We start from the raw sequence: 27,243 nt of genomic DNA on the forward strand, positions 1-27,243 counted from the left end.
TAAAGCTCTCGACGATGAAGTTCGAAACGTAGGTTCATTTGCGGACAGATTCTTCAAACATTGCCAAGAGATGTTTTAAAGTTTATATACAGATTCCAGGTTTCAACTTTCTTAGCCATTATTGAATCCTGGCATCCGTCTTGTTTTTTTGGGTTGTGCACTCGTGCAGAGGTCAAAACCTCAAACATCTGAGAGTGTCGTCTGCTGCGATTCCTCAGCTTTACTGTTCATGCACGTCTACTGACATTCGCCGACACTTCAAAATGTCTTCAGGAGCTTGTACCGTTAACACAGTTCTTATAGACTTAAGTGGAACGATCCATATTGAAGATACAGAGATTCCTGGATCTGTCAAAGCGTTAGAAAGGTCAGTTAATCATGCTACAACGAACTATATAATATCCATGTATACGTCCATGATGCTACTTTAAAAAAGTAAGTTTGTAAAGTTTGGATGGAGTTGGGGAACAACTTTTTGGAAAAATCGCTTATAGTTTTAAGGGAGCATACTCCTGAGATATAATGCATATGCATTCACAATTTTTAAATTCATTTTCTTTTTCCAGATTGCAGAAATCAAAAGTAAACATAAAATTTGTCACCAACACTACCAAAGAATCAAAGCGAGTTTTGTTAGAGCGTTTACATTCCATAGGATTCAATGTGAAAGGAGAAGAAATTTTTACATCCTTAACTGCTGCCCGATACTTGATAGAGCAAAGAAAACTTCATCCCCTACTGATGGTGGATGAGAAGGCCCTTGAAGACTTCGAAGGTTTGCAAGTAGCATTTTTGCCCATGACATTAAGATGGTGGGAAAGGAAGCTGCTAATGTCACAAATGTTCTTTTTCAATCTTCTAAGACATTTTTTGGTGTCATTTTTGTTTTGTTTTGTGTACACTACTGGTGCATTCCTATCTTTAAGAATATAAGCATTCATTTCAGGTGTAGTCACCTTCATCCTCACAACAGTACAACTTTGCCTTTACAAAATTGTAAAAAAATATGTCTTCTTAAAACAGGTGTTTCAACTGAAAATCAAGATGCAGTGGTTGTGGGACTGGCACCTGAAAAATTTGACTACAACACTATGAATCAGGCTTTCAGGTTAAAAATTGTTTGTTTTATTTTGTATTTTTATCTTGTAAGCCAGACTTTAGATATTGAGTTTTTGCACTTAAAGACATATATAGCTTCATCATTTTATTATTTTACAAGGATTTTGTATTTTTTTATAAATTTCATTTTCTACTGAGGATCTTTATTTTAACAAATCTAACATCCAAGAAATAATAGGTACTCTATATATTTCCTTTTTGTTTTACAGAAACATGCCTGTGGATGAGAGAGTGTGTGTGTATGTGAGATGTGTGGATATAAGTGTGGATGAATATTATGTCTGTTTGTTTGGAAATGTTTACATGGTATAATTTGAAATTTTACCATTTGTCAGTAAGGTTGATACTTAGTGGAGCACCTCTCATTGCCATACACAAAGGTCGATATTACAAACGTAAAGATGGGCTTGCTCTAGGTCCAGGTATGTATGAAAGACATTTCTATTCAAACAATGCTTTGCAATTTCAGCAGTTCTACTTGGCTGTTAAAAATTGTGTAGACTGTATAATTTTTACTCATATTCATATGTATTAGAGGTGGGTGCCACTCTTCAGTTGCTTTTCATTGTTTTGTTACAGGTCAGAATTCTGAGTTAGCCTTTTGATAAAAACTGTAGGAACAAAAGAGAACAGTTGAATATTATACAAATTTTATATTACAGGTCCTTTTGTAACTGCTCTTGAGTTTGCCACAGGGCAGAAAGCAGACATTGTTGGAAAGCCAGAACTAAGCTTTTTCCTCTCAGCTGTGGAGGAATTTAGTGTGGCACCATCCCAGTGCATTATGATAGGAGATGTGAGTGTCACACCATGCTGAAGTATACTCAAATCTGAATCTGTCTGATTTTAATTAACCAATGAAAAAAAAAAAAAAACAATTAAGTTCAAATTGATAAATACTGAGGGCTGCAGTCCTGGAACATTTAATTAGAACTTAATTGTGCACATACTGTTGCAATGCTGTGTATATGCCACATTGTTTTAGACAATCACAGCATGCTTATATGATAACATAAGCAGTTCACATGTTTATTAAAAAAATCTGTAAATCTTCCACCAAAATGAATTCATTGTATGACCAGATTTTAACCAGCATATGTTATTTTATATTTTCATTCAGCAGTCTACAGCATAGCGTAAAATAGTTTGTTTTTGATGGCTATATTGTATTTTGGGTTTACTGGGAGTTTGTAAGTACGCTGCTCTCAAATTAAAGTTTAACACTTTTATTCTGTCTAAATCAGGACATTTATGATGATATAGGAGGTGCACAGAATACTGGCATGCAAGGAATACTGGTAAAAACAGGCAAGTAACCCTACCTCTTCCCCAACCCAACAGAGTCATATAGTACAACAAAAGTTGGCTTTAGACAAACTAGTAACAAACCTTTTTTCCATGTCATGCAACTTTGGTGATAACTGTTATTCTTAGAAGATAACTGTGATTGTAATTCTCGGTAATGAAAATATTTTGACGAGTAAATTAAAATTTAACAGTTTATTATTCATAATATTGAAATCAGTGTTGTAGGGGTTAGGAAAAACTTGAAAAAGTCAGTATATTTTGAAAGATCAGAAAAGGAGATAGCTAGCATGTGCACAGAATGAAACCAGATGCAATACCCAAAATAGCCCTCCATTGGACAACTGATGGCAAGAAGAAACCTGGTCAGCCAAAAGAAACATGGAAAAAATCAGCAGAGAGAGGACCCAAAACTGACCTGAAACTACTTAACTAAATTTGTTGCTGACAGACAAAAATGGAAGTCTCTAGTAGATGCCTCATGTACCACCTAAGAATGAAGAGGACTAAGTAATCATTTTTTTGAAAAATGATTTCCAGTCCCTGTTTGAAGAAATTCATTAAATTAGACAGAAATTATGTGAACATATTGCAGTGTTTGTTATGTTTTGATGAGACTAATACCCATTTATTAGATAAGTAACAGAGAACAGCAGATCTCTATAAAACTACAATGTTGAAAAAAAAGGTTAGAAAGTTTACAGTTAGCCACCCAATGTAGACTAATTAGTAGTGACATGAAGGATGATTGCATCAGTAAATGAGAAAAAATCTGGGTATCTAATTTCATTTATACTGTATAGTTACTTTGAGATTATTTGTTTACTGTACAGGAAAAAAGTGTAAAAACAAATTCTAGTTAATGCAAATGCCATTTTTTTAAATCTTTCAATAAATGCTGAAAAAAGCAGTTTGTAAAGATGTGCAGTGATAAAAATGATTTGTTTCCTTATTTTTGCACGTTTTAGAAACTTTTCCAACAATAAACCAGTATAGGACTCAATTATTATACAGATTATGTTGTTTTCATATACAGGAAAGTACAGAGATGGGGACGAGACAAAAATTCACCCTCCTCCACGTTTTGTAGCCAAGAATTTTTCAGAGGCAGTGGACTTCATTCTCACACTTATTTTATGATTTACTTTAGTAATGTTGAAAGCAGTCACTGATGTTGAAAGCAGTGACATCAAAACAAGTGTTTAAACTTCAAGACATGTATGGATCTGTGTGCTCAGTAAGATCTTGATATTGGTTGAGCTCTGGACATGAATGATTAGAGTATGATGTATATGGTATAACATTACAGTAAATTCTTCTATCTTAAAGCACAGAAAATAGAAATGTGTACACAGATATAGAACGGAGGTAAAAAAATTTAAGTGCTTATTTTATAAAATGTCTGCACTTTCACTGGTTTATAAAGTGGCTGTCTGTAGACATGGGAAAGTGTATTTGGAATTAGGGAAATGCAGGTAGCCTTGCACAAAAGGTTTTCAAATACCAATTTTCCCTAAAATTGATTATGTATCAGGTTGTCCTGAATCTTGCTGTAAAACTACTCTCAGATGTGCTGTGAATGTGTAGAGTACCTTGGCAATGTAGTTTCTTCATCAGTCACCAAGGTAGCTATTTTTTTGGACATTTGTTGTATATCTTAATAATAATACTTGAATCTATAGAGTACATTTTCTCATATAGAGACAAACTCAGTGTGCAGAAATTGCTGTTATAGTTGATGGGACTTGCTAGTGACATTACCAGTTTATGAGCATGAAGATTTCACAAGGATTATCTAAACTAAAACATGCTAGCATACATATAGAAGCATGCATGGACCTGAGCTTTTGTCCACACATGGACAGAGCTGCATTTTGAAAGTGCAGGCTTCTCCATCATCCACCTGGACCAAGCAGTTGAAGAGAACACATGGTCATATCAGCTTCTCAACTTTATTTGATGTCAGTGAAATGTAGAGACAGACGTGACAAAGGTTCTTCTGGATCCATGCAGAAGGCAAAACAAGTCTTGAATGGTAGCATTAAGCTACAGTTGATCCTACTGTGGCACCTGATACATCCTGTATTAGCAATATTTCTTTGTTGTCACAAGCCTGCATTATAATGATAGTATTTTACAATGGGTGAAACTGCACTGTTGGAAAAAGGAACTGAAACACATGACATGTTGAAACTGAGAAGGCGGTACATGTGTGGCAAGAAGTGGAGGTATTACAACTTTCAGTCAAAAAGTTTGAGTTTAAGTGTATATGCATTCTCAGTCACATCAGGATGATGCAATATTTTTTTTAATGGAATATATATTTGTCACAATTTCATGTACACGGCTATGAAGTGTTCATAGTGTGTATTGAAGAATTTAAAAACAAATTAAAACTGTGAATGTGTTTATGGCACATATCTTCAGTGAACCAGCAAATCAAATAATTTACAACATAAGTGTTTTGTAAAACCAAACTCTGATATATAATTAAAATGCAAATACAAGTTATTTTTTTCAGAAACATTTTTATTAATAAAAGCTTCTTCCTAAAGACTGACTTTACCCCTAGAGTACAGACATCGTTTTTATAAAGATCTGCGTTTAGATGTTCTAAGTGTACAGCTAGCCTTTGGAGTTATGCAACAGTGACAACATATGGAACAGTTGTGACGTTCATTAAAGTATATACCTGAAATGAAGATACAGCAACATTTTTGTAGACCAGATTCTTCTTTCTACAAGGTATTAAGTGTGAAAGGAGAAAGCTAACAGCCATGTAAAAAAAAATCTACTTTCTCTTTTCTTTTCAAATATTCCAGAACTGAGTGAAAATGTGATACAGTGTGAATGACTAGATGATAAGTTGGATGGACATTACATTACACAATGTGACAATTGTACAGTTTAAAGTAACTTTTAGCCTGATTATAAAATGAATAATAAAAAAAATGCAGACAGTGGGCAATGCAAGGATGCAGGAGGGAAAAATTATAAAATGTTGAGCAGCAGCATGTAAACATATCAAAGTATCTGCATATCATTTATAAATCAGTTGATCACACTTTTAAACATGTTTAACCAAGCTCACCCAAAAAACTGCTTCTCCCAAGAATCTGAAATATGCATTCTAATAGTTTATAAACAAAAAATGTATTTGCAGGTGCTAAATTTATACCTCTTTTCTTCCTTCTTGAACTTTGAAAGTATAGAATAAGAAACAGCACACCCACAGCCACTTGAAAGCGAAGTTGATACATAAAAAGAAAAAAAAATAATAAAATCTTCACCCATTATTAAAATTTGCATCCTATTTTCTACAATTCAAAATTTTTTAGTCATATTCTGCTTAACATAGCTAAGGCAGTAATGCATAGCATTAAAAGCAACACTAATAAGCTTACAATAAAACAGACTATAAAAGGAAGGAAATGCAAATAAAGAAAAACATAAAACCATGAGGAATCATTCAAAGTAAAAATAACAGCAAAATTCTCTGATAACCAAGAACAGCAGCAAACAAAATGGAAAGGGTGTATGTGTTCAGCATCATACAAAATTTTCAATACAAATACAGGACCCTTGTTTTCAAAGTGCAATTTTGGTAACAATAACTTAATACGTAATAAAAAGGCAAATCAAAATTTTGCTGAATTACCTCAAAAAAAGAAAGAATTATAGCTTTTAATTTTTTTTAGAATGTTTTTATTTAAAAAAAATATACATATGCTTCGACTCATCTTCTAGAAACCATTTGAATAAACAGTGTCCTTTAGGTGATGTTTTTCTGCATTATTCTTCTAAAACAATGCAAGGCAACTTTTCTTTTACTGCTTAAAGTTTTTAAAATCATGAAAATGCGACATAAAACTTTGGTGAAATACAGCTACCTATGTGAAGTCTCATGAATAAATTGTTTTTCTGCCCAATAGTATATCTCTGCTATGTGCTAGCCTTAAAACAAGTCACATCAGGATAAAAAATATGCCCTCATTAACCTCCGTAATTGTTATTATGAAAATATTTCTTTTGCTGACCATTACAAGTTGGGACAGCAATTACAATGTATTTACAATAATAACATCAGGCCAACATCAAAATCATGTTTAATTTGGTGGTGAAGTTTCTTTTACTGTACCTTGTATTCTTCCATAATATGTGATGTATCACTGGGATACAAACTGAGTTTACAATCATCAGATAAAGACCATAATGGTATCAAGATAGCATTGATAATTTATGATTTACTTTATATAAATATATCTCAACCTTAACACAAGTGAGCTTAAGTACCTTTACAAAATTTAAGTAACATTCCCGTACACATCAGACTTGTCATCAAGTATGTGTTTAATATATTTACCATAGTAAAATGTTGCCATACAGAAATCTTTTGCCGAAAGCTTTAATTGCAGAGACAAGTGAAAATAGCTTCTTGCTCTAGTGTAATTGGAAATGTAATGTAAAGTAACAAAATGTACATATTTTAAATAGTTTAATGGCTACAAGCTCAAAATAATCTTATAACAGAAAAAGATATCAAACCTGAGTGTGTTGGAAGTCCTTACCTAACTGAACTCTGCTTAGATATGTTTTATAACTTTTCAACACTGTTACTAGTTATTATTCAACGATACAGTACATTCAGTTTTTGAAGTATGAAAACCCAGCAGCAATAACTCACAACAAGGAAATGAAAGCTTTTGCTCGGTTGTTACTAGCTAGTGGTCATCACACTCTGATATGTCAAAGATTTGGTCTGCTAAGCTAAATCAAAACTAATATTATCTTAAATTTAATAATATATTTTAAAGGAGAAAAAAAGATGGGTATTTAAGATGTTTTATACATTCATTTAATGTAAGGCTATGGGATGTAAATTAATAAAATAGATGTCATGCTATTTGCAAATTAAAACATTTTGAAAAAAATATTTCTAGGAAGTAAGTACTTGAAAATAAAAGGATTGTTCAATTAAACCTACACTTAAAAAAAAAAATTCAGTTAAAGAGCATTACCCTTTTAACTGTCTTAACCCTGTGAGCTCAGTTCTTTTACTAAAGGTTAACTTGAGCTAAACTTGAAGTTAAGCTCAATAATAAGATTAACAGAACAGAGCTATCCTTTTTTTTATTTTGGTCACAAAATGCATTGTGACTGCTAATTTTTTTAAGTAAAATTACAGATTGTTAAAAAAAACTCTTTAGGGGAGATAATTTAGGAGTATAAGCAGATGAGAGTTACTATGGTAGCTGCTGACAAGCTTAGAAAGGGCAATAATTTTATATATGCAAGAGGATCTTTTATCTCAGACGTCATTGAAGGACATAGTCGATTTGTGAGCTTCAAGCTCGTATTAATCAGGTACTGCCAAAACAACTTGCATTTATGGCATCTTGATGGAAATCTGATTTGAATTCGTTTTCAAAATACAAGCAAGAAATGCAATTTTTAAAGGGTTACATCTTGTGGATGGAATAGAGTTATTTGCAGATTTTGAGATTTGGTTTCTTCAATGAACTAAGCAGTCACCTGAAAAATGTTTTAAACTTAAGTTACTTTTTAACTGTATGATATTTTTGAAGTCTTTAGTCCTTTTATGTGCGTGCCCTACTAAAGCAGCAGCCCTGAACCATGATATCCATTAATCTGTCACCATAATGTTTTTCCTTGAAATTGACAACTTATTAATAGACACAATGAGGAAACAACATCAAATGTGCTGTTCACAGATAAGACTTAGACTGCTCTTTGGTTTAGACCATTGACTTCCTCAATTACTCGCATTCTGCAAGTAGGGAGTAGTCAGATCAGCACTGATATTAAAAAATGAAACATCATAATGCTGAAAAACATGCCCACAAAATAAAAATACACTATTGAAAAGAGGTGTTTCTAAGTAAATTAATCTGCATACATCTGAAAGAGAAGGCTTCACAGCCTGGAAGTTAGTGCACTTAATTTCAGAACTAGTTTGAGGCCCACTCAGGCTTCTAAACTTATCCATGTCTATCGTGCATCAATGAGAGCTGATTTATGAGGGAACTTTAAAGGTGTCAGAAGGAAAGGGTTGCACTCTACCTACATTCCACATGCTAGGCCCTAGAAATGGTGAACCACTTTCAATTCATTTGTTGTTCCTATGGTCACTACCTATTAACTAGTCAACACCTACGCCTATGAATACTTTAAAGAAGCAAGAGAAACCTGTAGGGAACTCATGCGAACAGTTGCCTTTATTGCATGTACACAATGTCATCAGGAAAATTCTGAAATTCTACAAATCTTTTCACTTTTAAATGCATCTGCCTGAAAACAAGAACAAACCTGTACATACACTACAGAAACTGCATATTTTGAGGGAAAAAAGACGCCACAACAATTTTATCTGGCATTACCTCGATACTTTCTATGCTTAGGGTATCTTTTGAAGTTTTCAAGTCTTGTCTCCAAACCCACTTCTTTAATAAGTACCTTTCATTATCAAGTGAATTTTTCTGCTCCCTCTTTAGTCCATATTTTATGGTTGCCATGGTGTTCTTTGTTTGTTGGCACTTCTTTCTTTTTTGTCGTTGACTTGTCAGTTCATTTGTAGTCTTTCATGCACATTGCACTGAGCCTCCATCCATTAGTATTTGTAATAATAATGAGGATTTATATAGCGCCCTTCCAAAGATTTACTCATAGACTTTAAATTAATCATATATAGACAACATTACTGCTGTCACTTGTACTTATCCTTAAATACCTTTAGGATATCTGATACATGTGTCCTTCAAAATCCTTCCTAAAACACTTCTCAGGGTCAGGTCAGATTCCTTAAATGATTCTGTTAAAACAGGCAATTCACCAGGTTTATATTTCCTGTTTCAGGCTTAAAATCAAAAACTAATTTTTGTTCTTGTTGTCTTCTTGCTCATTAGATCAATGGTGGAGTGGAAACAGAATGTAGCATAAGAGATAATAACCTGTAAAGTACATACAACCAAAAACAAAAGGTAAAAAAACCACACAACAATAATCAGAACTGTATGCCTTTAGTGTTTACAGCATATTTTAAAATGCCATCATTACTATCATGATAATCTTACTATGACATACTTTATGTTGCCATAATTTTAAAACTTTCACAATCAAATTTCATGCACAACTATTTCAGTATTAAAATACCACCAGTTTCTTTTGTTTTTCTTACTGCAATTTATATAACAAACCTCCAGTCCAGATAAATTCAGAATATAATGTGCAGCCATTAAAAATGTGGAAGATTAAAAAGGTCTATTACGAACAGACAAAGGCATTAACCACATTAACACCCTCCACATGCCATTCCTCATCAAAAAAATATACTGAAAATGCATGTGAAATTTGATAGAAGTCACAAAACCATTTATAATATCTTTTGAAAGTCATGGCATAAATAACAGCTGAAAAACTGTGACCAAAGAGTTGTACAAGCTTCGAGTAAACTATCTTCATTTAGCACTCCTATCATCCAAGCCAATCCCACAACGAAAACACTGCAAAGAGTATCCACAGCTTTATATTGCTATAACCCTGAATATGCCAGCAACAAATGCTTACTGCCACACAAATCCAATGACCTTTACTTGTTATATAAATACATTTATGATCTTGCAAAATCAAATGAGGATATTGAAAAAAATGTGCATGCCCTGGTTTTCAACAGAACATGCAGATGATTTCATCTGTGAATTCACACTGCAAAAGTCTAGCCATTCTTATTATAAACAAAAGAAACCAAACAACCAATCATACATATTTTACTACTTCCTCATTAATATATTTTATAGGCAGTGGTTACAAGTTTCTTATCCCCCACCCTCAAATCCTTGGCGATTATTATCACAGTATGTTTGTCAGAATCTAGTCTGTATCCTAAAAGTTAACAGATGAAAGTTTTTTCCCCACACAAGTACATGCAAACACGTGCTGTTGATATACATATACCAAGTCTGTTACACATGACAGTCATTACTTATCTGCAGAAATGTTACAGCTGCTTTTCCAATGCATTGTCAAATGTCTGCCAGGGATAGAAGGTTGAGAAAGAAGTCTATCAGGCAATGTACATTGTGATGGAAAACCACACTAAATACATAAAATCCTTCATAAACAAATTTTGTAATATACAGAATTCAGATCACATTTATACTGACTCCTGCAACTCTTTAAAATGCCAGCATATTTGTCTTGCTATAGGTGATACTTTCAACTCTGTAAGAATACACTGGACATAAATGAGAGTTCACATTATTAGATGCTTCATCATAATTCAAACAGGTCATCATTTGCTTTTTGACTTTTTTCTAAAGAGTCCTGCACCATACGTGCCTGTGTGCGTGTGCGGATCACAAGAACTGGAGAGCTTGGTGTGTCCTCAAATGAAATAGTTCGCCGGGAACTTTGGGAGCTTGTAGACCCTTTGCGTGGAAGAAACTGCAGAGGATTATGAGAATCAATCTCGCTGAGAAATCTGTGATGCAAGGGAAAGAAATACAGAGCTGTGTTAGTAGTAAAAGAAAAAAAAAACCCAGAGAGAATGGAAAAAGACTTACATTAAGAACCACAATTTCTTTGCTTTTATACACTGGTGAAATAAAATTTTAAAGTTTACATATGGTATAAAGAATGACACCCCGCCTCCCCAAAGCGGATGCTCAGTAACAATACCTCATTCAAAAAAAATAATTGCATGATGTTGCATAGGAAGTTTGGTTCTCTTGTACAGCTCTTTCTTTCACCCTCTTAAGGGAAATAATCCAGAAACTACACGGCAAAACTTCCCTATTACGATTTGGCTCGGTAAATTTCACCAAAATCAGGTCAAAAGTGTAAGAGGCCGCAGTAGGGAGATCAACCAGCCTGCTTTCTTTCCACAACGACTTCAAACACCTATAAATTCAATTTCATGTGTTTAAATATTGAAATAAAGCTTTTACAAACCATACCATAATGTTTTGGTTTTGGTTTTCACCTGATCATAATTACTATCCGTTGTTATGCTTCACTGAAGAGTTACAGTATTGGGAAACTAACAGTCCAGGCAAGAGCATAATTATACATCCGCACCGTGATAAAGGCTATGGTTGACTGATTTAATAGGAAAGTGCTTCACATGGTGATTTCGCACTATGGGGGAGAGGGAGGAAGGAGGAAACCTGAAGTACCAGGAGAAAAACCCCAGTGCCCAGCCCTGTGGACAGGTGTCACGTACAAAGTTTCCCGAGACAAGATCTGAACCCTGATCAAGTTTCTCACTGAAGTGGTGACAAGTGAGCTTTTTAACCACTATGTACACTACTGGGCGCTCCTTTACTTATTTTAGACAAAGATGATCTTTTAAAATACACTATGTATATTTTAACATATTTTCTACAAAAAGGTGGAATAAGGTGCAAACAGTATATCACCATTGTTTTTTAACTAAGCACATGACTAGCAAAAACACACACAAAAGGTCGTAATAAAGCACCATTGACTGGTGTGCGCTGATAAAGAGACTACAATGAAAGGGCGCTGGTCATTTTGATCAAAAACTATATGGCGCTGGTTATATCGACCTCCTGCCTGAATAAAATCGAGCTCGCCATAACCATATAGGTTCCATGCAGTCAACATCGTTCCAAACCGGGAGTCGAATCGACCAAGTCCAGGTTAATGAATGCTCGAAGTGTAAAACCTGTTTCATAATAATGGGATGTCTACATATACATTTAATAAGAACCTAGAAAATAAAAAATAATAACGACAGAGGCTTTTAAAAGAAAAACAACTACTGACTGAAAAGAAAATCGCTTTATGGTATGCACCATCGTGTTGTTCTCTGAATGTGTATTGCCTAGCAGCCAGTTTTGTTCAGAAAGGTGGTGACCAACTTGTTGGAATAAAGCATGGTTCTGTTGAGAATGAGTGAAGTTAACAGCTACTTCTGTGACTCGTCTCTCGGGCTGGATGGATGCGACTTTCAGTAATGGGATGATGTGGCAGATATGACAAATTATGCAGATCCGGCGCTAGGGGGATGAGGGGCCTTTGGAAGCCGACACAACATACATAACAGGGAAATAAAAATTTACGGACTGTGTCACCCTGATGGTGCACTTGTTAGCGCGAGGCCCCCATTTATGCGAGGGGCCTTAGGCGGTCGGCCCTACTCGCCCAACTTAGCGTCAGCTCTCATTTAAGGTTTGGGTCAAAATGACAGGAGACCCATAAAACAGTATTTAATTTTACATGATTTCTGCAGAAAATCACAATATGTAGGGTTAGCGACTGGGCAAAAGCAGTGTATTTTAAAATGTGCTTTTTGCACACAAAAAAGTCAGAGCATAAACTGTTGATCAATACAGGTGCTTAGCCATAGCATGAACTTCTTTCCCAGAGAATAACTTCTGTTATAACCCACAAAATAACGTTCATAGAGCTAGTCTCTCTCCTCCCTTCTCACTATTGTTCCCTCCTCTCTCTCTCACACACACACAATCTTTCTCATATGCACATGTACACATAGTGCACACCTACATGCCTACAGAGGCTAATACAATCAGCCATTCAATTAGTGATAGCTTCGAAACTTTGAACTTAGCCCACCAGAGGTTGCATGACCCTATCATGACATTGAGTGACAAATGCTTATATGTGTTAAATGATTGCAGGAAAACATTGTAGAAAATAAAGGAAGCCTGCCTTTTCCGTGACTCTGCTCCAAACTTAAAAGTGCAGCATAAACTAGATGCAATATATTCATATACATTTAAATTGAGGCTTGGAGCGTATGCAACAGATAACTGACCCTTACTGTTGACATTCATAGGAAAATGGAAAGATTTCACATTAACGTTAGAAAAAAAATCATAAGGTTAAAGATAAAAACTAGTGATAAAACTACAAATCTGTTTAAATCATGAGCGGAAAAAAAATAAAAAAGATAGTTATCTATAACTACATTTCTAAACGCATTAGCAAATAAATAGAACAGAAAGATACCATAACCAAACAAGAAAGCAACTATAAAAATAAACAGAAATCATAAATTTTAAATATATGTGGTTACTGGCACTATCAGACTAGTGCTAAAGAACACCTTACAATCCATCAAGAATGTACTTGAAAACATAGCTATATGGTAAGCACTAAAGATCATAATCAATATAACAGTTACACACGCTCTCCCTAACTACTGATTGATCTACCATAAAAATAAACTAATTCAACAAACTATGATAAATAATTACCAAAAGAGTTTTATGATAACTAAGGATGGTATACACGGAGAAACTGCAGAAGCACAAGCAGGGAATCAGCAAACATGCAGTTGAGGATGAGTAAGCAGGTCAACTGACATGCCAAGACAAAAGCCAAAATCTGTAGTGTGTGCTGTTAGTGACCACTTCTGGACACAGCTTTCTTATAGAGTAACAGTTGACGAGGATTTTAACCAAAAAAATGCATGCATGTGGAGCTATGCAGATATGTGACATCACTCTGCTTCTGTCCTCTGCTTACTCCAGTCACTCGTTTTAACCAATGCAAAAAAACCTCAAACATCGTTATCACCCAGTCCATTAAAAGCAATTTATTAATGTTGCATAGCTCCATGCCACACTCCTGTGAACAATGGGTTGTACTGAAACCTTCTGTTCAGTAGGATCAACCTTTGCTCTATAAGAAAGTTTTGCCCACTTCTTGTTTGCATGCGCACAAAAAAAAAGAAAACAACAATATGTACTAACAGGGCACTTACTATACCAGAATAATCATGTATGCTGACAAGTAAAACAACTCTGTTACTTCATTTTCAAGTATTATTTTAGGAAGCATATCAGTTAAATGTATTTGTTGTTAGTGCCTTCTGGATTCAATATATTTATTTTTGAAGAAGTTTGTTTCAGAAAATAGGTCAACATTTTCAAATAGATTTGAAAAAGTTCAATGATTCCTAGAAAATGTTCTTTATTCTGTTTTTTATATCTTCTAAACCTATTATTACTGCCAAAGAAAAACTTTATTAAAAGACTTGGGTAGGTAAGGAATATCAATTTTTATATTGCACCAAATTTTAGTTACAAACTACTGATCGCGCACCACACACACACACACTTCGTAAGTCACCCAGTTAAGTATTTTTGATAAATGTGCAAGACTGTCTTGTTTTAATCCAGATATATGTACTTGTTTAAGCACAGTGCTATTTACTGATCCCAATATATGCATTGTAGCTACTAACTGCACACCTAAGGGCTGTCTCAAACCAAAAATCATAAATGCACCCTGATGCTATATGCAAATTTAGAAAAAAAAAAGTTTAAGCCTACCGCATTGCTGTTTTCAGAAACTGAGGTCGGATGCATGGCTAAAGTAATGGCATTTATAAATACTTTGTTTCACTGTGTTTAGTTGCATCCTAATTATATATACATGAAACCCGCCAGATAGTTCATAACAGATGGCTTATTCAATACCACGACTACAGCGAATTCTTAAGCTCTAAAGTCTAAACCATGGTGACATAGACAGCATGTACTAATGCTTATCAACAGAAGAAAAGACAGAACATTCATGTATACACAGATTTTTGTGTGCATGTCACAGAGCTAAGATCTAAGAAATGCACAAGGAGTTTGTTATTGATACTTAAAGACAGATGCATAATGGAACTAGAAATATTATCCAACACCGTAAACAAAAAAAGTTACTCATTTGTAGCTAAGCATCAGGTTGTGAAATAAAATGAAATGGAACCTTCTTCTCTTTAACTTATTCTTTATCTGTGTAACTGACACTTATTGTCACAGTCCTTTTGAAATTTGTCAAATTTTTGGAAAGGTATCTTATATAATTTTGCTTTGTGTTTTAGATTTTATAGACAGAATTTGTACTGATTTGAGACAACCCCCTTGTGGTAGCTAACTTTTGAAAAGGGGAAAATAACCCAAAATGCACCATATGCGAATCAGCAAGAGTGATATCCAATACCCATCTAAGTGTCAGCATTCGGTCTCCCTCTCCAAAACCAGTTCGTAATCTGAGCCCAGAGAGTGAATCACTGAGCGTCCAGGCACATGAGTGTGGACAATGATTCTGTGGAAAACATAACAGCAAGTTTGCTTCCCTTGCAATAGCATTTCGATTTTGTAATCATCTACAGGACTGTGTAAAAGGAGGAGCTATAAGTGTATGACAAAATCACCTGAATCAGTGGTGACCAGGGATAAGAGAAAATTAAAATCACATTTACTTGACCCAGTAAAAGTAATAATAAAAACAATTGGAAAAAAATTAAGTATAAATATGAAACCAAGAAACACTTGTCAGACTACCAAAAATGGGGCATATGCAGTCCAGGTTACCAAAGACTGAGAAAAGTGAGACATACAAAGAGAGAAAGACTGACAAGAGAAGATATTAAGTGCAGGCAAAGAAGTTGGGGGCAGGGGTAGAAGGCTAACAAAAGCAGATTGCCTTGTATGCTCCATAACCCCAGGAAATAGACACTGTGGGTACGCAAAACGTCACCATAAAAAACAAACAAAGACACTAAAGATAAAATTACCAAATATACTCAAAACAAATTCAAACTGATTCCGGTTCATAGAACACGTCATATCCCAGTGTTTATCCTGAAGAGAAAAAGAAATTTACAGGGCATGCACAAAGGTGGATAATGCTTCAGAAGCAAAAAATGAGCTTATATACTGTACACAGCTTCATTAAATATACAACTGCCAAACCTTGGTGATTTACTTACATTAACTAGCATATTAAATGTAAGGTTTCCTTACTCATTCAATTATTTGTAAGCATGATCCTAGTAAGTTTGATTTAGAAATGCCCATGCAGAAACTACAAATGAAAACAATATTTTACTGGATAATGGTACTAAGAAATCACAAATAAACAGAAAATTAGCAAACATTTTTACAATGCATCAGTACATAAACAATGGTGGACTGATCAGCATCTCACAGATCTTCGTGCATGAACAGGTCCACCTGTATATGCACAATACAAAACAGATACATTGTTGATCTTTCTCCACAAATCTATTCTGCAATCTTCAAAGTTTAAAAAACGATATATGATAGAAATCAGTAAAGATTTAAACTCAGGAGGCAGATTCTTCCCTGCACTCTTTTAGAATCATGGCATTTGATGGCAAATATTAAATGTTCACATTACACAGCCAGTGGAATGAAATCAACTGAAAATAATGCTGTCACTCGCACATGGCACAGAAAAGCAAATACAAATGCCACAAAACAAGACCTGAAAAAAAACTATTTGAGGTCAAAGCTGCAGGATGCAAGCCTCTTCACTAAAATCAATAGCTCAAACACACTAAGTTCACTTAGAAGCCTCTCAACTGTAAGAACTCAACCCAGGCTAATTACATAAAGTGATCCACAATGATTTAAAGCACAACAGTGCAGGTCATGCAGATTAGTTTGATGTGCACTGAATTCTTATCAAGTGTTAAACACATGAAGCTGTCACTTCTACTTGACAGGAAGTTTTTTTTTCCATTTATTTTGTAAAAACTAAAAAAAAAAATATCAATAAGCAAGTTCAATACTCAAATATCAACATACTACATATTGCTTTATAATGATGTCTTCACTAGAAGGAGAGAGAGTGTGTGCATGCGTGCAAGAACATATGTGTGTGTGTGTAGCTATGCATGTGGGTGGTGGAACATATATGTGCATAACCTCCTAATGCTATTAACACAGCCTCTGTGTACTATAAATTTATTAATTATAACTTAAAAATATATGTTTTTTTTCTATTTGCCTTCCTTTACACCTAAGCTGAGACACATATACCAGCTTTGAATTCCACGGAAAAGTCAAAAACAACAAATGCAAAAGTGCAATGCAGCAAAATATTTGTCATTGCAGCTACTTTAATGAGGCCCTTTATTGTTGCATTAAATGTCAGCATACAGTCAGACAAGCATTTGGTCATTGTACAGCAGTTGCATCATTTTTATAAAAAAATCTATTTTCCTGTGTCAAATGAAAAAGTTTGCTAAGACTGCATTTTTCTAGCCTGAACTGGGTTGTTTTGGTATTTTGCCACTAGATAACCTAGGACTCTGTACCATAGATAATACTTGATCACACTTTCTCACAGTAAGCCAGGATTAACTGATACATTAATGGCTGATCTACTTTCTAACCTGTGCTGAATGAATGGCCGACATTCTCTAAACTGTAAATTATAGCTGGTTATCACTGAAAAATCAGGTACTTTAAAATGGACACCTCCTTTTCCCTTGTATGTTTAAGAAGCAGTCATCAACAGCAGTTAGTACTTGACTTACATTACATGCAAGCTGTTCAGTGAGCAGTGCTGACAGAGCTTAGAAAGAAAGTATGTTTTGATTCCAGCACTGTCCTATGATGGGAGCATACAAAGGTGGTAGGGTTATAAAAATGCATGAACCACACCAGTCTCTTTGCTGTGGCAGCAGTGTTACCTTTGCTGGACCTGTATATAATTTTTTTTTTCCAACGAACAATTGGGGTACAGGATTTACACCTGCATAAGAGCAAACATTTTATGGCATCACTGTAATAAAGGTATCATAGGAACAGCTGACATAAAAGTTCCCCCAAACCACACCAGCTGTTGCATTCTGCTGGCAGTTTAAAGTGGTGCACTTGGCATTCCCTAATAGGATGAAGAAAAAAATTGCTAGACCTGGTGAAGGGTCTTTCTTGGTGCCCAACACCAGAGATTGTAAAGAATGAATGGTGAAATCTCCAGACCACCAATAGTTGGAAAGCACACATTTTCAATGCAGACTTGTATGGGGCTCTGTGTTCCCTATGGTCAGCTTGTTATGCTGCAAATGATAACTCCCTAGCATGAGCCTAAAGCAATGAAGGCAGGAAAAAGCCAAACAAAGTAATGTTCCAAAATCTTGCTTGCCAACAAAATCTCTCAGCTGATAATAAGGGGACCAATGAGAGAAGTCTAGGATAGATGTAGTTAATATTATAATAATGTCCACAAACTTAATTTTTGCCATTTTCTTCAGGGTCCACACATAACTATTTCAATCTGTTGTGCTGGAATCAAACTGAAAGAATATACAACAGTAAATTAAAGGCCATCTCAAAGAATGGAGTGGCATTGTATCAGCAATGCAAGCAACATTTCAGCAGTCTTAGGTGAAAAAAAAAGAAGTTGATACACTTCCAAACCTTTGTTATTGTTCATCCTTTATTGATGATGGAAAGGAAACAGTCTGAAACACATCAGACATCAATAAATGTTCTGTAAAGTGCATAGTTCTTTTCTGCATGTCTTCCTAATCTACGTGGAACACAGCAATTTGGCTATTAAATTCTTTGTTGCTGGATGCTTTAGTAGCTTCCCTATCTGGACTTTAACTGCTTGAGAAATGAAAAGCATACTTATTCCCCAGCCTCTAAACATCACTTTTAATAAAATCAAAGATCTGTCACAATAATTAAAAACAAAAAATGCACAAACATGGGTTAAATAAGACAAATAGATTTACTTTTAATCTAGGTATTTTGTTAATCATAACAAAATGCAAGACTGCTAAACAACACTTAACCATGAATCTGTATCCTACACAAGTCCGGGCTCTTAACAGTATCTTCAGTTGAACAAAGAATTGAAACACTTGTTATGGTGTGCTATGGTAAAAGAAACTACACTCTTTCTTCAGAAATCAGATCTTATAATATAACTGCTGGGGGATAGCCTAGTGGTTTGAGCAATGGAATCCGAACCTGAAGGTGCATACACTGCAGCTGTGGATTCTCTAGATGGCTTGGGAGGTAAGGCAGCAAAAGCGCAGAGACAGGTTTTGCTCCAAAATATGCAGGAGCTCTAACACCTCCTCCTCCTCTTTTATGACTGAACGATCATGAGACTGCATTTTAACTTCATCTTAACCCAACCTACCCCTTAATGAGGATTTCTCATGGAAATGGAATTTTCCTCAAATGCAATCCATCTGCACAATTCCAAGAAATCAAAAACTAAAAAACTCTCTTGTCACATGAAGACACCCATCCTATTTTTTAACACATCTGTAACAAATTGTATTTCCATGAAGTACACTAAACCCAAATCTGTATCATGCAAAACTTCTGCAATAATAATCAGAAGTTTATTAACAAAAGAAAAAGGTCATTCATGTTGTCAGCGAATTCTGAAATTGGTCATATTTCTACTATAGACTAGTGGTTGTAGCTGTTAATTTGGGATCCAATTTACTTTACACGGATTAATCTCATGTGTCATAAAAATTTGCCATAAAAATGCATTGCATGCTGGCAAGTACCAAAGTAGCAACAAGCACATTTTCTGATAGCAGCAGCTTCCATTGATTACTGTACCTACTTGTAGTATAACATTAAAACATTAACATTTATCTTATTTTCAGGCCTTCAAGTCTAAGTTATCTGTGTCTCTTTATTTTAAGAAAGATTTAGCCTTCAGACAGCAAACTTTTTTTTTGGCATATCCCTTTCACTCACTGTTTTCTGCAACATTAATTATTATACAAACTCTTTATGAGATTTGAAATTTAACATTTTAGTGAAAATAAACAGCTCAAATGCTATCTTGCAGAAACAGTAGTAAGGCTACTTTTATAAGATATTAAATGACTTTAGTTTTCTTGTTTTAGTCCCTTAAAATAAATGGATATTTACAGTTGGAGCACAAAAAAAGAAATGGGAGGATGGGAATGTGGAAAGAGGAAAAAATAAAAACTGAATCGGATTTGTATTAAATTGAATGAGTATTCCACCACCATCATTCTATGATGTCCATGGCCAGTTTTATATTTACACCTATATTCCCCCTTTCAGGCTCTCTCCAAGTTTAGCACACATTATAATCAACTGTTGACCAGTAATCGGTTAAACTATGACTTTTTTGTGGTAGGAAGTTTTCACTCAAAGGATGTCTTACATTGTTACAACAATAAAGGAGTTCTTTAATCAGATTGGGAAATTTTCTTGTAGATTTGTGTGTGTGTTTTTGCTGTTACTATAGCCAACAAACAAGAAGTAAAATTAGATCATTGTCTTGGCATGATACACCACTTAACTAGAAATGTCCACAAGAGAGCAGTACTGTTCTAAAAATGTTTACAACAAAATCTGTACCATTAGCAGTTATAATCATCAAAAGACAACAATCAAAAACAAAACAAATAAAACAGTTAAAATGATACACAGATATAAATGCACACTTCTGCAAATGCCACTAGCAATAAAAAGCAAAGAATAAAATAGTAAGCTTTCATGCTATAAAACAGACCTGAAAATAAAGACAAAAATTAATAGTGAGCTTGAAATTAAAAGAAATTAAGAAAAATGGAAGCAGAACCAAGACAAAACAAATTAATATTTTTTTGTAACATGCAAAATAGCAGCTTCATTTAGAGGCATAAATGGAATCAATGCAGTCTGAAGTCTATTTGTGACAGGAATGCTTTTGCTGAACCTCAAATTAATCATTTTTACAACGCTTTTATCATATTATACATGGGTACTTGAAGGAATATTTGCTGCAGGAAAATAAGAAACAGTATTGTCTTATTGTCTACCTTTCAAAATATATAATTTCAAAAGAAAAAATATAAAGCATGTCACAAAGAATTAGAAATAATCTGACATAAGAAATGTTTTCAGCACAGAAAGATATAAGACAGGTGAAATCCTACACAAGAAAAACAAAATTATGTCCAAAGATTCAAGGAATGATTAAGAATAAAAGTCTACAACATTGTTATTATTATTGGAAAACACTTCACAAAACATGTCAAAACATGAAGCTGTAAACAGAAACGCACAGCATTACATGCACAGCAAAAGCACAAATTTGTGTAAACAATAAGCTCAACATCTGATGGCTGGCTACTTACTCTGCATTTTTTTCCATTTTGGCAACATCTGACTTCAGTTTTGCTAGACTGGAGTCATATTTACTGAAAAAGTCCAGAGGGTTACTTTCTTTTTTGCAACTTTCCACCTCTGTTGCAGTCTGCACTTCCTCTTTGCCAGAAGTCACCTCCTGGTTGGTTTCTTTGTCAGGAGGGTTGTTAGACCCAATAGAATTAACAGATCCAGTACGTTCTCGTTCAGAAAATGTCACAACAATTTCAGGCTGTGCAAGATGTTCATTTTCTGGAGACAGTGGTATGAGTACATGGTCCCGTAGAAAAAGCATGTCATTGTTCCACAGTTTATTTTCCCTTTTCAACACTTCAACCTGAAAATGCAAAAATGCATTGCTTAAAGAAATCTAAAGTGGGAAAAAACCTGAGTATGGCATTAATTGTTCTGTAATTTTTACATTGGAGACAGTTTTTAATGATTAGATTAGTCAATCTTTTCTTCCCTCTGATAGACAATTGTGGAGATATTTTCTTTTTAGTTTACTCAGACTGGAATCCCAGATTCCCCAGCTAATGCTACTAAAATCTGCAGGAGTAGTGGGGGACCAAAGAGCTTTATCCTCATCACTGTGCCAACAGGCCAGATGTATGAAATTGCATTTCACAGAACTCCACTCACAGAAATGAAAGAGTGGATGACCACATCTAGCTCATATGAAATCTGCCTGAAAAATATTCTGTTTACATGTCCAATTGAGGTTATACTTGCATGTCTTTTCACTAATAGAAACGTATCCCATCTTAAAAATAACTTCTCTCATTTCCAAGAATGTTCTATTCAAAGGTACATTACATTATATGCTTATTACACATAGCTAAAAATAGCTTCAAAAGTATAACCAAGCCATGCAAAGACATGTTTGCTCAATCTAAGAAGCCATAATGCTGACTCTCTCATTCTCTTTGTATATCTGGGTATACTTGAACATTTGAACAGGTGGGGAGGGAGGAGGTTTTCCTAAAGAAGTTTAGATAAAGACTTATCTTTTCTGTCAGTAGTGGCACACAAGATGGAAAATACTTCACACACTGATGTATATAGTAGACTTAAAATTTCCTTGCAGCAAGAATTATATGTGGATATTATGAGCAAGATTTATGTAAGAAAGGCCTATGCTCAGTTTAGAATTGGTCTTTCAGAAATTGTCACAGGAACCTTTCTGCTCAGTACTAGGAACCCCCTTCTTGTCCATTTTGCCCAGATGCTTTGGAGGATGAAAAACATGTTCTATGGGTTTTTTTGGCGCTGTATTCTGACTTGAGAAATAAATATGGAAAAGAAGTTAATGGCGGTCAACACGACCTGAAAATATGTTTCTGCTGTACAAAAGAAAATTATGTAGCTTGGTATTTTCATATTTATAATTCTGAAATAAAAAGGAGGCTGGTATTAACTGGCTAATGTGCCTTGCAGGCCTATGGCTGCAGAGAACATTAAAGAGTGTGTATGGGTGTTTGTGGAAGAGTGTGCTTTATTCTTTTTTTCCCATATAATAAATGAAAGATTTGTATAGTGCACACTCACACTCATAAGAAGAATGCTTTTAGTGCTTAAAACAAGAATGAGACATGGACAACATGTATATAAGAGATGGAAGAATAAAAAACAGTCTTGCTGACAATAAAGACAAATATAGGAAAAATGTGAAGAGGAACCAAGCAACAACTGAGAATATTGTAATTCTTCTAAGAAAGATGATAAGAAAGAAGCAAAAAGCGGAAAAAGGGGGGTGGTGTGGTGGAAAAAGGACTGGCATTCTGTGGACAGTGTTTGGAGTAATGCTCAAGGAAGAGTGCAGATTTGAAGAAAGCAACTGTAGGTAGGTGATGGATATGGAAAGGGAAAGAATCTTATTGCACAGTAACTAAAATTCATGTGACCATATATTGTTCTTCTGATAGGAATATTAGGATATAGTCAACAGACAAAGAGCATAGCTGTCTGAGTGGGATGTAGAGAAAGTGAAGTTCAAAGAAATAGTCAGGGCAGGAGCCTGCAAAGAAATTAAAACATATCACGGACAGCTTGTACTGAATGTGAGAGCAGATGGGTAACCTGTACAGAAAACGAACCAGAGGAGTGACATGGTTCTGTTTCCTAACTCTAGAACCAGATGTGCAGCAGAGTTTCATACTTTCTGGATTTTATGGATGAGGTATGAGGGGCAGCCTGTGAGCAAGGAATAATCAAGCCTAGAAAGAACAAACAAAAAGACAAGAGTGTTGGTAGTACATGTAGAGAGAAGGCGACGGATCACACTTAGTGTGATTATTAGTTATTTTTTATTATGTGATTTTATTTTGTGATTATTACTTATTATTATTTGATTATTGGTTTAGTTTAGTCCTTGTTACTCCTAAAGGAGCATAGGGCCGCAACAACACCTCGCCAGCAGACTCGGTTTTGGGCAGCCCCCTTCAGTTGGGCCCATGTGGTTCCGATGTCCTTTGCCTCGCTCTCCACTGTTCTTTTCCAAAAGATGAGGTGGCAAGCTGGCTTCCCTAAGGCTTTCACCAACATGCATCATGAGCTCTTCTAGAGAGGAATCTTCCCAACCAGGCACTTGTAGTATTGCTGCAGTTTCTGAAACAGCTTTTGTTTTTACATGAGCGGGTTGTTAGCCCAAAGCAAAACCCCCAACCTGGAGGGCCAGGGTGCAACATTTTAGTCTGGCCTCTCCCCTGACAAACCTGTTCGGCTTGGTAAGACCTGCCAGGAGCACAAAACTCCCACCGACAGCTCTGTGGATCGACAAGGCGCGCAAGCCACCACACCACTACAAGGTAAGTTACACCAACTGGTGGTGGGGCACTAATATTAGGTAGAACAAAACTGGGCCAAGTACTGAGCCTTAGGGGACCCCACAAGAAAGTGGAACAGGGCAAGATGTTTGACCATCAATGAACACAGTCTGAGTCCTATCAGGAAGATAGGAGTTGAACCATGCTAGTGTGGGTCCAGAAATTCTGTAGGGTGTGAAGTTTTTGAAGAAGCAGAAAGCAGTTGATAGTGTTGAATGTAGCAGACAGGTCCAGTAGACTTAAGGCAGATATATCACCATGTCAAGGGTAGATAATACATCTGTGGTTACTTTAATTAGAGTAGATTTGGTACTCTGAAAAGGTCTAAATGTCGACTGAGCTTGAAAGATAAGGTGGTCCTCTTGTAAGTAGACCCAAAGTTGTGTCTAAACTATTTTCTCCATGATCTTAGAGAGAAAAATATATTGGGAAATGGGTGGTAGTTGCTCAAAACACTGACCTCAAGCATGACTTATTAAGTAGTGGCCTCACCAGGCATTTTTAAACAAAGATAGGAAAACATCCATTGACAAACTGACATTTACAACATTTATGATGGTAGGAAGTAAAATATCTAAGCACTCAAGAAGAAGGCTTTTAGACATTGGGTCTGACTTGGCAAGTTGTTGGCTTGGCTTTTAGAATAATCACCTTCATATTGGCCTCAGAGATGTACTCTTTAGAGATGTGGTGTTATGTAAACTTTGGTATAATACCTGCTGTACATATAGTTATATAAGTCATTTTGAATGGATTTGTATATTGGTTAATGTCTACAGCAAGTTTACCATATGCTGTAAAATAACTTTGTTCAGTTCTTAATACCCTTGGTGGAGAAAGGCTCTTATAGTACTAAAGTTTCAGTGAATCAAGGTTGGTATTTTTATCTCAGACTGTTGCTGGTTAGATTTGTTTTGTTAGATTGAGATGGTGTAAGAGAAATGGGTGGTTTGTGAAGACGTGTGTGATTGGGGGAAGGGGTACTAAAAGGTGGAGTAAGAGTGATACAAACCACCTAAGTTTTGTTTTGCTGACCAATGGTCATGAGGATGTTACCTCTCTTAAGATACAATGAGTCTTCATAAAAGGTATTGGAGTACAGGATAATTATGTATGAGTTGGGAGTCTTGTGTGTGGGAATAGGTGTATTCCTAAATGCTGTGTTGTAAAGTGTGTGTGTAAAGCTCTTGGTACATATGTTTACAGAAGTAAACAATAACTGGATTATGTTTATAGCAGTTTTAAGATGTTATGTAGTTATTATGACAGATGATCAGACCCTTGCTGGAGCTATGCTCTTAAAGCAATAAAGAATCAATCAACCAATCTCTCTCACTCACACATACTTTCTCTCTTCTTGCACATTACCTCTCTTTTCTTCAGTATTGCTGAGTACATAAGGCAGTTTTGGACTATAAACAGATAACCAAATTACCCTTGCCCAGAAGTTAAGCAATTGAAATGTGTTCAAAAGCTGTATGAAGCCCAAAAATAAGTGTCACCTTTACATCATGCCCTAAATGCCCTTGAAATTTCAACTCTAAATCTTAAATCTCCACTTATGACTGTCACATGCAGCAACCACAAAGATACACATGACACAAAGGCACTCTTAACAAATCTTCACTGTTAAGGACAAACATAGAAAAGCTTTTCCATGCTATGAGCTATTGACATTGCCTGAGGTATTACTTGAATTACAGGCCAGAAAACTAGATAATCACACACTGAAAGATTATACAAATAGCAAAATACAATGTTTTTGAAAATCTTACAATAGTTGGCTACCAATTTTATCATGTAATGCATATTTTTTGAAAATCTGTAAGTCATGTTTTAAAAATTTTACAGTGAAGAATCAAACCACTTTATATGTATGCAACATACACACACAAAAAGAAGTAGAAATGATAAAGGAAAAGTGGAAATGTTTTTACGTACAATGTTGATATCTCTGAGCTCTATTATGCACACAAAAAATTGGGGCGGACACTAATTTTTCTACCAAGACACTGTAGATAACACTTTTTTTAAAAAAAGATATGTTGAATAATTTGTAATATTAGCTGCACTTTACAGATACAATATTTTGCACTTAATCATTTAATCATTCTGTAAACCTTATTTGACAGCCATGTACAACTACATCATACAATAAAAGAAGAGGCACAGAAGGGGTATATTCTTTTTATTACTAGCAAAAGTATCTGTTGAAAAGTAAAGTCCTGAACTGAGTGAAAATTTACAGTATATGATTCTTTCTTCAGGGCACCTGGCAAATCCATACAAGAGAAAACTGACCAGAAAAATATTAGTGAAATAGCTTTGCAGATAAAAAACCTATTCATCACTAATCAATTTCCACTGCGTAAAATGTTTTCCCTGTCTCCTTCCCTCTAACTCTCCCCTCCACACACACTTAATTTTTTTTTTTTGAATGCGTTGGGCTTTTTTTTCTCTGGCAGAGACATAATGCTAACTTTTTATTATCATCCACATGAACCAATATGTAGACATCGGCTCACAATCAATTTACGTTAGCAATTTGATCATATAATCTATAACTACTTTCACTATTTGACGTGTTGTGTTTGAGAGGAACGGATCTGCAACTGGAAGCGCACACAAAGATTAGGAGGAAACGCCCCTTGGTGTATCCTTCTCTTTCTTACGCTGCAAAATGCGACTGAAAATAATAATTATTAACTTACCGTACATTGATACTTGAGCGATAGGCCCACCAAGTTGTCCTCCTTCGTAAGCATGTGTTTAATAAATTTTGACGACTTGTGTTGAGTGTGCTTTTTAGACGAGGTTGTTGTTCCATAACCTGATTGTGTTTTCACAAACTTCCCAAGTGTTTCACGCTCGTTACCACCTCCCTGCGCCATGATACCACACAAAAGCGCTACATGAAGAATTACTTGCCACAAACCATTCCCTGCGCGAGGAGACAAACACTTTGTTTACGGTTTCTTCAGCAAATGAAAGCTACACTCGTGAGAGCTGGCAGTAAAAGGGCTATTGCACAGGGGAAGTCACTC

The 27,243-nt window shown here is 35.3% G+C and overlaps 2 protein-coding genes across 8 annotated transcripts; one reads left to right on the plus strand and one right to left on the minus strand.

Annotated features, from left to right (window-relative positions):
• On the plus strand, positions 1-5,214 carry LOC112556775 (haloacid dehalogenase-like hydrolase domain-containing protein 2). The gene is made up of 7 exons (XM_025226133.1): positions 1-367; positions 567-775; positions 1,024-1,108; positions 1,459-1,541; positions 1,782-1,915; positions 2,364-2,427; positions 3,461-5,214. The coding sequence occupies exons 1-7, from the start codon at positions 264-266 to the stop codon at positions 3,562-3,564; spliced, it is 783 nt and encodes a 260-aa protein (XP_025081918.1). The 5' UTR covers positions 1-263; the 3' UTR covers positions 3,565-5,214.
• On the minus strand, positions 4,936-27,236 carry LOC112556778 (lysM and putative peptidoglycan-binding domain-containing protein 2-like). Of its 7 annotated transcripts, none has more exons than XM_025226141.1 (4): positions 26,911-27,236; positions 21,365-21,711; positions 18,657-18,700; positions 10,779-15,528 (listed from the first exon to the last, which is right to left on the minus strand). In XM_025226141.1, exons 1-3 carry the CDS (start codon positions 27,088-27,090, stop codon positions 18,676-18,678), a joined length of 552 nt encoding a protein of 183 aa, XP_025081926.1. In that variant the 5' UTR covers positions 27,091-27,236; the 3' UTR covers positions 10,779-15,528; positions 18,657-18,675. The 7 variants fall into 7 exon arrangements, with proteins under 7 accessions (XP_025081920.1, XP_025081926.1, XP_025081921.1 ...); XM_025226137.1 differs by lacking the exon at positions 18,657-18,700 and having other exon boundaries at positions 10,785-10,921; positions 15,424-15,528; XM_025226140.1 differs by having other exon boundaries at positions 10,785-10,921.
• Between the last annotated feature and the right edge of the window lie 7 nt (positions 27,237-27,243).

The sequence above is a fragment of the Pomacea canaliculata genome, linkage group LG2 (genome assembly GCF_003073045.1).
Source record: "Pomacea canaliculata isolate SZHN2017 linkage group LG2, ASM307304v1, whole genome shotgun sequence".
Classification (NCBI taxonomy): Eukaryota; Metazoa; Mollusca; class Gastropoda; order Architaenioglossa; family Ampullariidae; genus Pomacea; species Pomacea canaliculata.

Excerpts from the sequence above, each read along its gene's own strand:
- LOC112556775 (XM_025226133.1), top strand. The coding sequence starts at position 264 with ATGTCTTCAGGAGCTTGTACCGTTAACACAGTTCTTATAGACTTAAGT. Across the intron at positions 776-1,023 it reads GGCCCTTGAAGACTTCGAAG|GTGTTTCAACTGAAAATCAA; the intron begins GTTTGCAAGTAG and ends TTCTTAAAACAG. Across the intron at positions 1,916-2,363 it reads AGTGCATTATGATAGGAGAT|GACATTTATGATGATATAGG; the intron begins GTGAGTGTCACA and ends TGTCTAAATCAG.
- LOC112556778 (XM_025226135.1), bottom strand. The coding sequence starts at position 27,090 with ATGGCGCAGGGAGGTGGTAACGAGCGTGAAACACTTGGGAAGTTTGTG. Across the intron at positions 21,712-26,910 it reads CGCTCAAGTATCAATGTACG|GTTGAAGTGTTGAAAAGGGA; the intron begins GTAAGTTAATAA and ends TTGCATTTTCAG. Across the intron at positions 10,922-21,364 it reads AAAATGGAAAAAAATGCAGA|ATTTCTCAGCGAGATTGATT; the intron begins GTAAGTAGCCAG and ends CTTGCATCACAG.